Source organism: Limulus polyphemus, unplaced genomic scaffold (assembly GCF_000517525.1).
Source record: "Limulus polyphemus unplaced genomic scaffold, Limulus_polyphemus-2.1.2 Scaffold480, whole genome shotgun sequence".
Lineage (NCBI taxonomy): Eukaryota > Metazoa > Arthropoda > Merostomata > Xiphosura > Limulidae > Limulus > Limulus polyphemus.
In genome coordinates this window covers 59,992-75,059 of record NW_013666090.1, presented here as the reverse complement: position 1 = coordinate 75,059, position 15,068 = coordinate 59,992, and the positions used below count along the sequence as shown (strand labels likewise).

The 15,068-nt window shown below is 33.8% G+C and overlaps 1 protein-coding gene across 1 annotated transcript in view; it reads left to right on the top strand.

Annotated features, from left to right (window-relative positions):
• LOC106458524 (set1/Ash2 histone methyltransferase complex subunit ASH2-like) overlaps positions 1-15,068 on the top strand; it is a gene marked incomplete at its 3' end in the record, with an annotated part of 93,164 nt that overhangs the window by 24,340 nt on the left and 53,756 nt on the right. The window contains exons 3-5 of the mRNA XM_022384761.1: positions 4,501-4,590; positions 7,622-7,710; positions 11,688-11,779. Coding sequence (XP_022240469.1) covers positions 4,501-4,590; positions 7,622-7,710; positions 11,688-11,779 — 271 coding nt within the window. The remainder of the gene's footprint in view (positions 1-4,500; positions 4,591-7,621; positions 7,711-11,687; positions 11,780-15,068) is intronic.

The window sequence follows — 15,068 nt, the reverse complement described above, 5'->3', positions numbered from 1 at the left end:
TTAGTATTCTAGAAAAGGTTTGGGTGCAAGATACATAGCCATTTTTGTTGTAGGCTGGCAAGAGAATAATAATAATAAGAAGAATTACAAATGGGCTGTTTTGAGCAGATTTTCTTTTTCTTATAAGTCTAACAGGCGTGCTTTTTTGTGTGTGTGTGTATCTTTATATGTGTACAGCCTTCTCAGTCAGTAGTAAAGGTTACAAAGTGTTGTTTGAACTGAATCTTTACTGTTTAAGGTGCTTTTTTTGCCTGAATGTTCTGTCAGGGTTTTGTGCAATTCCTTGGGATCCCTATTATGAATGACTGTCATGGTTCAGGATTATGTAACATATGGACAACAAGGACCATATGAACTAAAATCCACCCTTTATTTTTCAGGAAATAAGTTTTCCTCATAAACTCCTCACTGCTGCCACTGCTGACAGCAACTTATTTCATAGTTACATTGTTATAAAAATAAAACTCTTGATTGGACCCAAGCTTGTCTTTTTCAGATCTTAAATTTATGTCCTCTTCTCCTGTTACATTCAGAATACAGCATAAATAAATTGGTCCTTTATTCTGTTAATCATCCTTCCCCCCAAATAATGATGTAAACTTCAATAAGATAATTTGTCTTCCTTTTTTCAGAAAATAATCTATCCAAATAAGATAACTCTCCCAATTCTGGAATCATCATAGTATCCTTCCTTTAAACCCTTTCCAGTAATAATTCAATATCTTTCTTTAGATATGGCAACCAAAACTGTACACAGAACTTCAAATTAGTCCTAACTAGCAAATTGTATTGCTACTAGTTTTGCTTTCAGCTACTGACTAATTTTTTTTTTTTGTAGAGCTCAAAATGATTTAGCTAAAACAGTCATTCAAGTATATATTTTTCTAGAGGTACTTTAGAAATTTAACTACAATTACTAGTAAACAATTAGATCACAAAGTGGTGATCCATCATAATATCTGATTAACCTGGACTAATGTAGTGTTCACAAGTAAGCTAGAGCTAGTGATTTTAGGATAATGTTTAAATTTACAGAAAAACCTAATATTTCTTTTGTTATTTTATGGGGTATTATAAAGTCTCATGAAATGATATGTATGTTGTAGTATTGATGCAGTTCTAATTTTATAATGTTTTTAAAATCATCTATTTGGAATATGAGATTTTATGTCTAAATTCACAGATAATAAATGTTGAGGTGACATGTGAACAAAAGTTAGAGAGTGCTGATATAGTATTTCTAGGTAAAACTGGAGTCAACATGTAATTACAAAGCTCTGTAAAAAAGAGCTATTAAAAATAATAAAATTAGTATGGGAAGACTGAAACACAAGAGTGAAATAAAGAACAACTGCTGTTATTGTTTATTAGACTTAAGAATTCATGATGTGGTGGATTATCATCGAAAAACTCTTGTGCTCACTGGAGTTGAGGAAGAGCACATTTTCCCAGAGATTATGAGAGTTTGTCTGTACTACACTGTTAAGCCAGACCAAAGTCATAGTTCAGTGACCCATAGTATAGATTACTCACATCGGTAATCATTCCCATTATATATACTCAAAGGCTATATACTGTAAATAAAGAAAACTATTTGTGCAAACCTCTGTACCACCCCTCCAATTAGGTATAATTCACACCTCAGGGTAGCAATGAAAATGTATTATTTCATATTTCAAAATGTTGGCATCTCAGTCTCATGTTCTTGTCTTGTTTTATAATATGGACAACCCTACATTCAGTAACTTGGTTAAACAGGTTCCTCATCCTTCTTGAGGGCCACTTCTGTTGTATAGGTAGTATAGCCATAGCAAGTGAGCTTGAGAAGCCATCTTATCATGACCTCTTACAGTGTCTATGGCAACAAAGCCATTGGTCAACATGTTGATTGAGCCTTGAGGGTCATCACTGGCCTTTAAGGTTGTTTCAGATCCAGATCTGCCACTGAAGTAGTCACTGCTGTTGTCTTCCTCTGCCTTAGTGTTCAGTTTGATCATCACAGAAATATTCTCATTCAGAGGTTAACGTCCTTGAGATCTATGTGATGTCACATGGACTCGCTTGGCAGTCCCTTCATGAACTTATTGATGAGAAATTCATTGCAAGCAGTAGGTAACATGGTCATGAATGTTGTCTTCGTATGCAATCTCCTTAGATCATTTGTGTAAATGTCCAAGTTCTCATAAGGTTCATGCTTTCACTCTTTGAACTTGGCCGTATATATATATTTCTTGGTTTTTTGCACAGTCTGCTCTTCTATGTACCTTTAAGGATTCAGGATTCCAAATTCAACATCTGATGTTAAACTATCTTTGAATCTTTCAAACTACTCCAGGAAATAACCTTCTTTAAATATTTGAAGGAATAGTCCAGATCTTCTTTTGTTGCCAATTTAAATACTAGAAAGGTCACTTGCTTCACTTCTAAGATAACAGTGAATGTTTGTATCTTCTTCCAATGTCTACCATTATGCTAAGAAACAGTCAGTTCTTGAGGAAAGTTCATCTCAGTTCTAGAGATTCACATACCGACATTTAGTGTCATTGGGAAGGATCAAAATTGCATTTGGATACATGTCACCACTGTGGACTACAACAACCTCAGTTACTGGAGGGGTCTCAGAGCAACATCAGCATAAGGGTATGACTACACTTGTATAAATTTTAAGTAACACAGATGTTAAAAAACAACAACAACATTTAATGGTGTACTATAAATACATAAAAACAAGACTGTCCCAGGCTCAAAATATAATAAAACATTTATTGAGTAATTTACTGTATAAAGATCAAACCTTGAGACTGGGAACAATGTCTGGAATGCTCATGGCTGCTCCATCTAATAGCATTACACCTCTTCCTCACCTTTATCCTTGTTACTGATAATCTTATCCAGTGCCTGGGCCAGTCAACAAACACTCAGGAGTCCCCTTTAGAGATCATCTCACTTATTCTTGAGATGTCCTGATTGATCATCATCACCATTACCCATCTTTACTATCTTGTACTCCTGCATGTGGAAGATGACTAGTAGAGGTCAAATTGCAGTAGCTAGGGTTTCTCCTAGCCATCCCTAACCTGTCAGTCCTTCTTACAAATTGGGAATGTGGTGTGAAGGTTTGGTCCAGGAGAGGATCACCTTATCCTTGCTACAGTATTAGATCATGCCCATATCTCAGCTGCTGCTTTCTTTTTTCCATCATAGGTTCTGAATGACTTCATAAAGTACTTTTTCATTTTCACAGAGAATAAACTTTGCAGCACAGAAAGTTAAACTTAACATGAATCACATCAAAATATACACTTTAATAACAACCAAAATACTGTGTGTTAACCTAGTATGTGGTGTGGACTGGAGCCAACAGGCAAGTATTAAACTGTACAGAAACAATATAACAGTATATTTGGGAAATATGTATTAAGGAGAATATAATGAGCTTGTATAGCCAAGGAAATACTGTTATAATTCAAGAATTTTTATGGTATTTTTAATCAGACTTGCTGGCCTGTAAGTTATTGCTGTAGATTTCTGGTGACTACTTGAGTTTAGGAAAACTTGTTTTCATATGATAGAGGCTGCAGAATTGTGTCTAAACTATACTTTTAATTCAGACCAAATTTCTGGTACATAGTTTGCAATCCTAGATTATGTGCTTCATTGATCATTCCCATTACACACATCGAATGGGAGATTAACATCCAGCTTAGTTGATCTTGTACAAACTTCTGCTCCATCTGTTTAGTTAGTTATGACCCACACCACAGGGAACCAATGACACAATAGCTTGGCTAAGGAAGTATGAGCTATATGGCATGATCATTACAGTATGAAACTTAAGTCTTGGGTGAATATTAATGCAAGTTTTACAACTATTAATATCCTGTTCACAAGGGCATTAACTAACCACACAATACCTGGCTGAAAGTTTTTGGAGATCTTACATGAATAAAAATGAAAGGTATAATCTAGCAGGTTTTGAACTGCTTCACTAATACATTATTTTATGAAGAAAGAAAATATTCAGTATTGTAAGTATATAGTGTTATCTATTAGAAGTGAAGATGATCATTTCCATGTTAATAATGCTAATACAACTTCACTCCTTGGTAAAATCGAATGTTTTCTAAGTTTTATCTTGCCATGTTCCCCCTCCAAATTTTTTTTAGAAACACAAACAAGATGTGAAGGTGTGTGGAAAGTTATTCTAAATTATTTTCAAATGAGTAAAATATATACAAAAACTATTGAATAGTAACACCCACTTTATTTTGGTTCTTTTTTTGTTCTCCACCAGAGATGCTTTCTATATTTAATACACAACATGTGTACTGAGTATCTTATTTTTTTAGTCAAGTTAAGTATCTCCTGTATTTTAATTAATTTACCTTTTCTTGATAAGAGTTTTTATTTTTTCATTGTATTGTTCTTGTTAAAGAACATAATTACATGTCTATTTTTTGTTATTTGAAATTTATACAGCTTAATTCTGATGTTTTTCAGTGGCAATGAAAGAAACCTGAACACAGTTGAACTTCAGTGTGCTGGGTGCCTAAAATGGTTTCACCAAGAATGTATTACACAGTCTATTGGGTAAGCATTCATCTGTTTAATATGAACTTATATTTCTTATTGTGCACTTTATGTTCAATTTGAACGTGTTTGTGAGGTTTATATGACCACTGAACCTTTGGAATTAAATAGCACTAGTTGTCTCAAAGTATAAACTACCAAGATATCAAACCAATAAAGTTACATCTATGTAGAAAATTAAATGACAGAACTAAGCTACAAATTTTTTATATTAGATTAACAAGCCAGTCAATTGAAAGTTCATTATTTTCCACTGTTAAATGTTAACAAATAATTCTGTGAATTCTTTTGACAAGTGCTTAGCTAAATATATAAGAAAATCTAAATAGATTTCAGAAGTAATCACTATAGGGCAATTCAAGTCTAATCAATTTGTAATAGGAGTACTTATATTTTTATTTTAGCCTAGCCATAGCAAGTAGGCTAAATAAAATGACTTTATGATGCCAGCAGATTACATTATTTGATAATATGCATAAACATGACTGAAATTAATATAAATAATATTAAAAACATATGCCTAGAACTATACTAACTTTAGAAATTGTATTGAATATAAGAATATAGGCCATTTTTACAGTATAGATTACTAGAATAAATTGTTTTTATTACTTTGCAAGTTCATTAAATCACATAGGTTGAAAAAGTCTTAGAGTTAACTGCATGTAGGCTTTATGCAGATTAGCTTGATCCTAAGTGAATGTGATGGGATCCTAACTCCTAGTATGTTCAACATAATTGGTAAAGCTGAAAATGAGACTATGCTACAGGTGAAGGAGACATTTTTAATTTTTCAAATGATACCTATATTTAATAATCAACAAACAGCTTCTGGACTTTTATTCACAATTTACGTACTTGAATTATATTCTATAACTGTGTAGCAGTGCTGCTGTTGGTTGAAAATTTTTCAGAAGAGAGCTTTGTACTGACATTTTGTTTCTGATATAATAAAGCAAAGTCATTTCAGTTCCTGGAAAATCAAGACTATTTGCTAGGAAGTTTTTTTCCCCTCTTCACCTTTGAAATTGCAGAGCAGTCAAGGCCAAAATCTAAGAACTATTCAGTTGAATATTTGACGTTTTTGATCATCTGATAAAAACCAAAAAAAAAATGTTTTTCCCCTACATGTCATAGGAATTTAAAATAAGGAATTCAAGAGATTTGTTATGCATTTTATGAAAACCACCCCATAGCTAGTCTTTGATTCATTCGCTGACATTAATAAATCTTGAAACACTGAAAATTACATTGTCACTTAATTTCCAAATGTTATTACTGAGCTGGAACCATCAAAACAATTTTCATTGTCACAGATAGTGTAGTCAGTATGAAGGCCACAAGGGTAATGTTGATGAGTGAGTATTTATACCTCTAGAACTTGTGAGTTAGAGAATTTGAAAGTGTTTTATCACATCTGTACAAAGGCAAATTGTTAAATTCTTTAAATGTAACTGAGTGTTGTCAGCTATTTTGTTATCAGCACTTTTTTCAATCTGTGCTCAGTGAACTTCAGTGTGATTCATCCATTATTTGACTCCATGACCTTCAAATACCAGCAAGAAGGCTGTGCATTCAGCTGCTACAAGAGAATCAGTCTGTGGCTGTTGTCCTTGAGAAATCTGTACTATTATCTCCATGAAGATATGATACGGGTGTGAAATTTGAAACACATTCAGGTACTCAGAATTTGGCACAATCAGTTCAAAGGATGGAAATTGTTGCAGCTACACTGTCTGATCTCAAGCAGAATTTCCTGACCCTTCAAAAACAAGAACAAGCAGAAGATAGTTCACTTACCAAATCTGAGTAAAAGCAGAAGAGGACCAGCACTGGAGAACAATACAAGCAAGTTATCATCCAATCCACACTGCATTTCACCTAGATGATCCAAGTTACCAAATGAAGTATCTGAGTGATGGTAAATTTGATTCATCATGCAATTTCACTGCAACAATAGCCAGTTTTAAAGGTGGTTTTGATTATCAGAGTGTTCTTACACTGTTGGCTAATTTTAAAGCAAAAAAGTTTGGTTACAAAACCATGTGAGACACTATCTAAGAATTTTTTTGTGTTAGCACTGCAGGAAGACTTGCTTCCTCTATGGATGTTAGCCACTGTGGGTGATATCTTTCTCTTGTACCTCAACATATGAAAAATGAGGATCCGTTTGAGGACTAGTGCACTCTTAAACAAGAAACTAGTTGGGAAGCTGATCACTGTTAATCACAGCTTTTGATTGATAAAAGATTTCGAAAGAAACCCTCGCCTAGTATTCATACAATGAAAATAGCTTGAAACCAATGAAGATAAAGGAGATGCAAATGAACAGAATGGCAAGGAAGAAATGGCAGCCATAATGTAAGATGTAAGAGGGAAATCCTTAAGGACTCTGTTTGATTAGCTTAAGATGTTGCTTTGTAAGATCTTTATTTTACTGTGATACCTTGTAACTTCATTAGCTAATAATTGTGTTGAACTTGTTGTTTTGATATGTGTTAGTAAAAAAAAAGAAGACAATTAGGTCATCTAGTTATAAGATACAGACACAGTGTTACTCTGTTATTATTGAAATTGAAGTTGCGATTAAGTGAAAAAAAAAATTAATAATACTAATATTCAAGTTTGTAAATATTTGCTATGATTTGATACCACTGCAGCAAGTAGTTTAAAACACCTTTAGTAACTTTAAAAAGTAAAGGTGCAATTAAAAAAACTAACAAGTTCTAATACTTGATAATATTTCTTTGACCAGAGAAATTATTAAGTGATATTTGACCATGTTTGGCAGTATATTTTAGTATTTGATTATTATCTGCTCAATCTACTGGCATATTTTCATTACCAGTCAAATACTCAACATTTATGTTAGCTTACATAAAGATATATATTTTGTAAATAAATTTGACTTACTAATTTCCATAACATTTTTGAAGTATTAGAATTTATTTTATTTTTTTGATTTAAAGAGTTGTATTTCTTTTTATCTTGAACATGCTTGACTGTTGATGTCTGTTTATTACTTCTACAGGAAATGTGTTGCTTTTATGTACAACTATCATTTCTTATGCAAAAGCTGTAATCCTTCTGGTTTTGAAACTTTTACCAAAAAACAGGCAAGTAAGTATAAGTGTTTCTTTCTAAATATTTGCATTGAAAAATCTGGTTTAGAACCAGTTGTCTAAACGTAACAGAAGGTTAAACCTAAAGTAAGTTATTGAAAATGCGTCTGTAAAGTACAGACAGAAGTTATTAGTATATGTTATATGTTGGAGAGGATAAATAAAAATGCATTGTAATTGTAGAGAAATCCATGGCTACCATGAAAATATTCAAAGAGTGACAATAAGCTATTGCTGTCATGTTCAGTTACTGGTTTGGCTATATCTACTGTGTTAGCATAAATTTAACTTGAGAGTAGTGGTTGAGGAAACTGTATTTGCTTCTATTGTATTATAAAGCCATGTGGGACTGTATTTGAAATTAGGGTCAGTTTGAAATAACTTGCATGAATTCATGGAAGAAATGAAATTAAGAATTTTTACTGTTGAATTAAGGAATCTGAAACAGATGTTCCAAAACATACTCGCCTCTACTCACACTTACAAGTATTACTCGACTGCCAGGGTTTCTTCCATTGCCCATCTAAGCATTAGTCTGATTTTTTCTCACTTCCTCCAGTTTTTTATACCCTTTTTATACCTAATTGCCTTTGGCGATATTTGTATCATGACACTCCACCTACGTCAATGCGCCCTCTTTCCTGATGCTGTATATAAGCACCTCATTCAGATAATATTCTCAGTTTTCAAGACTGACTCAATCAACAATCTCTAACACTGGCTCTTAGGGGGAGGAGGAAGGGGGAGAGTGTGAGAGAAGGTAAATATTATTATATATATTATATTATATATAAATAAATTATTGTGTGTTTATTTTTCTGATTGGCAAGCCGATTTACGCTATTAATTCCTGGATTATTATTTCTGGCATGGAGGCAATTAAAGTCTCTCCTACCTTATTTGTAGTAAGTCCGGGGGACTCTGAGGCTGCAATTGAGGGCGATCCTTGACATTCTGGAGAGAATTTAGATTCACTGTTTCTTGTGCCTTCTTTTAGTCTGTTGGCTTTTTAGTCCCCCTGTTGGACAGTGGTGAGTCTCTCCTACCTTATTCGTAGTAAGTCCGGGGGACTCTGAGGCTGTAATTGAGGGCGATCCTTGACATTCTGGAGAGAATTTAGATTCACTGTTTCTTGTGCCTCCTTTTAGTCTGTTGACTTTTTAGTCCCCCTGTTGGACAGTGGTGAGTTTACGGACTTAAAATTCTAGAATCCGGGGCTCAATTCCCTGTAGTGGACACAGCGGATGGCCCAATGCTGCTTTGCTCTAACAAAATAAACTACCTGACTAAATGTTGTTCCAATCAACAGTAATTAACACAGTCTTTAAATGAAATATACAAAAACAAAAAGGAGGCCTCTTTGGAATAAGCTGTCTTTGTTTTCTTCAGTTGATTCATCGAGAGTGTGATGTTTTAGTTCATTCCCCAGTTGTTTTTGAGCCTGCACTTTATTTGATGGCTAAAAGGTGTGGGAGTGAATATTTAGTTTTCTCTCTATCGAAGGACATTGTGGTTCATGCAGGGAGGATACTTCTCAGTTACTTGAAGGGACAGTTATGCCTTATCCAACATGGTTGTTGGAACTTTGTCTTTTATCTTACCACTGCTAGGTGGAAGCATATTCTGACTCTCAAATAATACTTCTGCTCCTTGAATTTAGAGGTTCTAAGGTGGAGTTTGTAGTTAAACTGAATAGATCAATGTCCCCCTAGTGGAACAGGGCAAGTCTACAGACTTACAACTCTAAAATCCAATGTTTTGTTTTCCTTATACTACACTTTGTTGGAAGACTCTCAGGATCACCAACTTCTTTGATGATGAGTTGAAACCATTGTTAGCATGCACATTGGTTCAGTTGTTGGCTTCTACGTTCATCTCTATTGTCATTGATGTCTTGAATTTCATCGTCTCCTTTGGGGGGGGGTGTCATAGTTCCTGCTGTATTTGAGGGTCCTGACTGCCGACATCAACCCATCGATACATTGGTACCCAGAATAGATTCTGTCTATATACAAGGTTTCCACTGCATGGTCGGATCGCTGACAGTGGCGTCAGTGTTTATTGTATGCTTTAGGGGTCTGTGTGGGTTCGGTTTCCGAGAATTTCTGGGTGTATGGTAACATTAACCATGGATCCATGAGCACTACAGGTCCTTGAGTGAAAATGAAGAGGAGTGTATGATGCTATATGAACTGTACCATGTTTAACATTTTGTCAAATACCAGTGCTTTTTAAGCCAATTGGGATATGACAGATATAGTGATGGTTGAGATGCTATTTGCATTAGAAATTGTTTTAATAACTGTTTCAGTGTGAACTGGATTAAGTTGAAATGTTATTTTTATCAATTTTGTGTCACTACACTGAGAATTAGAGTAAGGATTTTTAACACTAATTTATGTATTTGAACACCAAATTGTCTATTATTATTATTTATTTATGTCACTTGAATTAACATACTCATCATTCATTAGAAGTGGCTAACTAGCATGCTAGTTTTCTTGATCCCAGTGTAGGTAAAGCGACCACAGTGACAATGGGAGGATAGTAATCATAAGAACTTCTGTGTGAAAGTAAAGAAGCGTGTATAATAATATAGGAAACAAACAATATCTGCTATATCCAGTGCTGATGAGGACTTTCACCCAAGGCATTTAGGTCATACAGTATCAAGAATATTTATATAGTGACTTTGTACATGCCAAGCCAAGGTTGTGAGTGTTCTGTTGACCTCTTTACTGTCAATATATAATTTTTTCACGTTTGCTGTAGTCTTGCAGAAAGATGACCCCCCCCCCCACTCCAATGAGTTGGGTTCATGAAGGAATAGCATGATGTATCAGAAACCACATGTACTTATCTGCATTGAAGGTCTCATCAGTTTTTTTGTAGATCACTAATAATATTAACCATGGTACAGCCCTATACGTGTAATTTTCCTCCACAGTGCTTCACTCTATATGTTGTTTATTGACTATGATATTGTTCTCTTTCTATTATAAAACAAACACTTATTGTTGTCAAACAATTTAAATTTGGACGTGTGTAAAGAACACATATCTTCTGCATTGGTTTTTTCTACTGGTTGTAGTCTAATACTTATTTTAGTTTGGTTATCTCTTCTCAGCAATAATTTTCGAGTAACTAACATGTCCATTGAGACCATTTCTTTCTATTGTGTATCTTACTGTTCTCAAGGTAATGCTTAAAATCTGTATTTTAAGCAAGGTTGTTGGTTAAATCTGTACTTGACTGTTGTCTGTTAAGAATATGCCTGGAGATGCATAACATCACTTTTAGAGAGTTTCAATGTTTTTCCTCAACCACTGCTGTTGTTAACAATTCCAGTTTTATGCACCCCGTTCGGAATCTTGCTTGTAGCTCCTACTCAGAGATGGAGATATTCCTAAACTTTGATTTCTTCCTGCTTGTTATGCAGGATTTCAGTCTTGTGAGCCATGACTGGGTCACACTACTACCACTACTGTGCATAGCATGATTACCTGTAATTTTATAGTTTTTACATTTGTGTGTCAATTTCTGATTTAATATTTGGTAATCAGTCACAGTGCATACTATTGAAACGTAGCTGTACTCTAATGCAGTTCATTTGCACACAAAAAGGAGTGGTGTTCCTTTAGTATTTGGCTTTTTTTCTCATTGTTTCCATAAGTATTTTCTTTGCTGTATGTGGAATGTTTTTTATTAATTCTTGTTGCAAGAAATTTATATTCTAATTAATCATTTTGTGATAAATGCTGATTATGCTTTCTATTATTTTTGACATATCTTTTTGCTTTTTGAGTATGAACTAAGTATATATCCCCACTTAGCCTTATATTGGATGAAATTAGTATTGTAGCTAATGTTTTGTAATTTTCAGTTTATAATTTTTTGTAAGCTTTATATTGTATATTAATCTAGCATATAATTTCTAATGATAGCTTCCTTTTTTTTTAATTATAAAATGTTTAGGTTTTAGCCAAATGTGTGTCACATCTATTGCTAATCTTCTGCAGCAGAATATAGCTGCTGGTACTGCTAGGACTATGTTTTCCAAAGACAAGGTAAGTTTTGTGATAGATATATTATATTTAATTATATAATACCAATATCAGATTTTAATAAGGAATATCATGTAACTAACACTTGTAATATCACACTAAGGGCTGAGATCTTAAAGGATTGAAACCTCTGTACAAAAATTTTTTATCTGGTGTTGTTTCTATGGTTCCTAATCAGTTGTGCTTTACTTCTCAATATCTAGTTTTGTTTTATGGTGCAGAAATTTTAGTTTCTCAATAAGATTAAATATTTTAGTTACATATTTTTTATGAAACTCTTGATGACTGATATCAGTGAAGCTACAAGTAATAATGAAGATTCATATCAAACAAATTAAATGCTTTATTAGGTATGAAGTAGATAGAAACAATGAGATCTTCATTAACAAGAAAAGGGCTAGGCATAGCCTAGTGGTTATCATGATTGGACTGAATCTTAGGATTCATGGTAAATGACTAATTTCTGCAAAAAGTCACTTTTCAGTTTGGGACCAAAGGTGTGCTTTAAGAGTAAAAATAAAATCCCATTATTCAATCAAAGAAGAGTAGCCCAAAAATGATGGTAGATGCAGTTAACTCTCTGTCTTCCCTCTACTCCAATGGTTCTAATTAGGGACAGCTATGCATAGATAGCTCTTATGTACATTTGCATGGAATTCTGAAACAAACAAATTTGAAGAAAGCAAAGTACTGTTAAGTCAGTATACAGGCAGATAATGTTTACTGTACATTAACAGGTTGTACAAAATTCAGGTACTACATTCTCATCAGAAAAAAGTGATTTTAGTCAAATATGTGAATCCTTTAAAAGGTCCTTGAATCACTTTAAAACATATGTATGTATTAACCCAAAACTAGACTTTGCCTCCATATTTATTACTTGTTTTAACTAAAGAATGTAAATTTATGGTGCTGCTTGGTCTAAGAAAGTTTGAAATATATTGTCTCAGAGAGAATTAATGAACTTTTGTTTTAAATTAGCATCTTAGACAGTGTATGGCAATAAGAAAGAAGATCACAAAGTTGCAAATTGCTTGCAATTATTTGTATCCTTACTTGAATTTCATTGTATTGTTTTGTTAGACTCCAACAGTATGTTAATAACTGTAGGGCTAGAGAGCCAGAAAGTCATAGGCTTGTAAAGATTTATTTAGTGAAGTATTGAAAGATAAATGTGTATTTGCACAGTATCATCAGACTTTTTATATGCATGCAGTACATTATTGTTAAGGTTACCACAATAAATGTTGAAACACATCATTGGTTCTACCACACTGAGCTATACATGTAATACTAACTTATACAGACTGTGGCGCAGCGGTATGTCTGTGGACTTATTATGCTAGGAACTGGGTTTTCGATACCTGTAGTGGACAGAGCACAGGTAGCCCATTGTGTAGCTTTGTGCTTAACTACAAATAAATTATACAAAATGATTAAATAAAGAAAACAAAAAACAACACAGTTTACTATCTAAATAGACCTCTGATGTGTTTTTAATATTTTGATTATATGTAACTAGTAACTTTTTTTGAACTTAGTCTTAATACAAAAAATCTCACAGATGTCTCAGGCAAATATAGTATTTGATTCTTTTCTTTCTTTTGTTAAATTGATATAGCATATAACAACAGTGTTTATATATAATATTGAATAACAGTCTTGCTTTAATAGTTTTTGCTGTTAACTCAAAAATTATGCATGTTCCTAGTCCTAATCATCTTATCTTGATTTAAAAATCCTTAAGATATGTGTTTGGATAAAACAAAACATCTTAATGTAAATTTGCTGTAAAGAAAGTGATGCAAGAAAATGTTCTAAAAATTTTGCATTATTACTCAGTGTTGCATCAAAAATGGCTCATGGTGATACTCATCATATGTGAAATAACTCTGATAAAGGAAACAATTTTTGTTTTCCTACTAACATCAATTGAAGTTACACAATTCCCACATTAGAAAAAGTGTATGACAACTCATACTATACGCGTACATCTTAAGACCTAATATTTTGAGTAATTGGGTTTTATTTTAGTATTGTTTGATGAAAAATACACACTTGACAGACTTTCCATTAAAAGCTTATTTTAACTTTAAGTTTCCAAAACACACTTGACTCCTCATTATGAGAACAGTTTTTCGTACTTGTTGTGGATTTCTCTTACCTATTGTATAACTTTAGGTATACCTATGTTTTGGACAATTTTTTTTGACCCGTCTTATTGGGTTTTGAGTTAATTGTCTATATTCTTTATTTTCTACAGAAAAAATAAAATTTGAGATGTTTTGGATATGAATTCTCACGTTCACATTTCTGACATGGAGTCTCCTAGTGCTCTTACTCTGCCACCTCTGGAGTCTTAAGTGTTTCCTGGGTGTTGGGGGAGGGGAGCTTTCCATGGAGGACATCCAATCCATCACACGAAGAGAAGTGAAGTAGATAAATCAGGTCTGATGTTTCTTCTCCTGTTGGATCAGAGGCTGAGCTTGGGTGAGGGTGGACTGGTAAGAATTTAGATTATTTTCTTGGCTTCTTCCTTTGCTCAGACAACTAATCATGAGCCTCGGATGGATATCCCACCTCCTGCACCAGTTTTGCAACTTGTACATAAGTTTGTAATGTCTGGAGCATTTCTCCTGTGGCCCTATCAGCTTCCAGCCTAGTTAATCTTGGCTAGTGGTTAAACAGGGACAACACGACAGTAGGCGTCCCTCTACCGCCCCCATGTCCAGAGATACATCTTTTCATGGATGTTTCTCTCCAGGGATAGGGAGCTTATGTAGGGAATAAGGAATTCAGATTGTTCTCCTTGCTTGTCATGTTCCAGGTGTTATGATTTTAATTGCTGATCAGTTATCTTGTTCCAACAAAGTTCTTCCTACAGAACTTCACCACAAGTCTTTTGTTGGATCTCCTCTTATCTTGAGACACTTCAGATTGATGCTTTTGCCACTCACTGGAATGCTCAACTCTCACCCTTTTGGTCTTCTGTCCCTCACCCTCTGGCTTTGGGCATAAATGCTCTCAACCAAGATTTGACAGGTCTTAACCCGATGACTACCAGCTACTAACTTTCTTAGTAGGCAATGCAAGTCTTGCTATATTTCATTCCAACAATAAAACTAGTGGACGAGTATGTTCGAAAGTTCATAAGTACTTTGATAAATGTAGGTAGTTTAAGAAACGTAAAGCCTATTACTTTTAATAAATTTAGTTTTTTGCATTATGATCTTTAATATCTTGGAAAATTACATTAGGAAATGGTATTTTTAAGAAATAATTACAATATTAA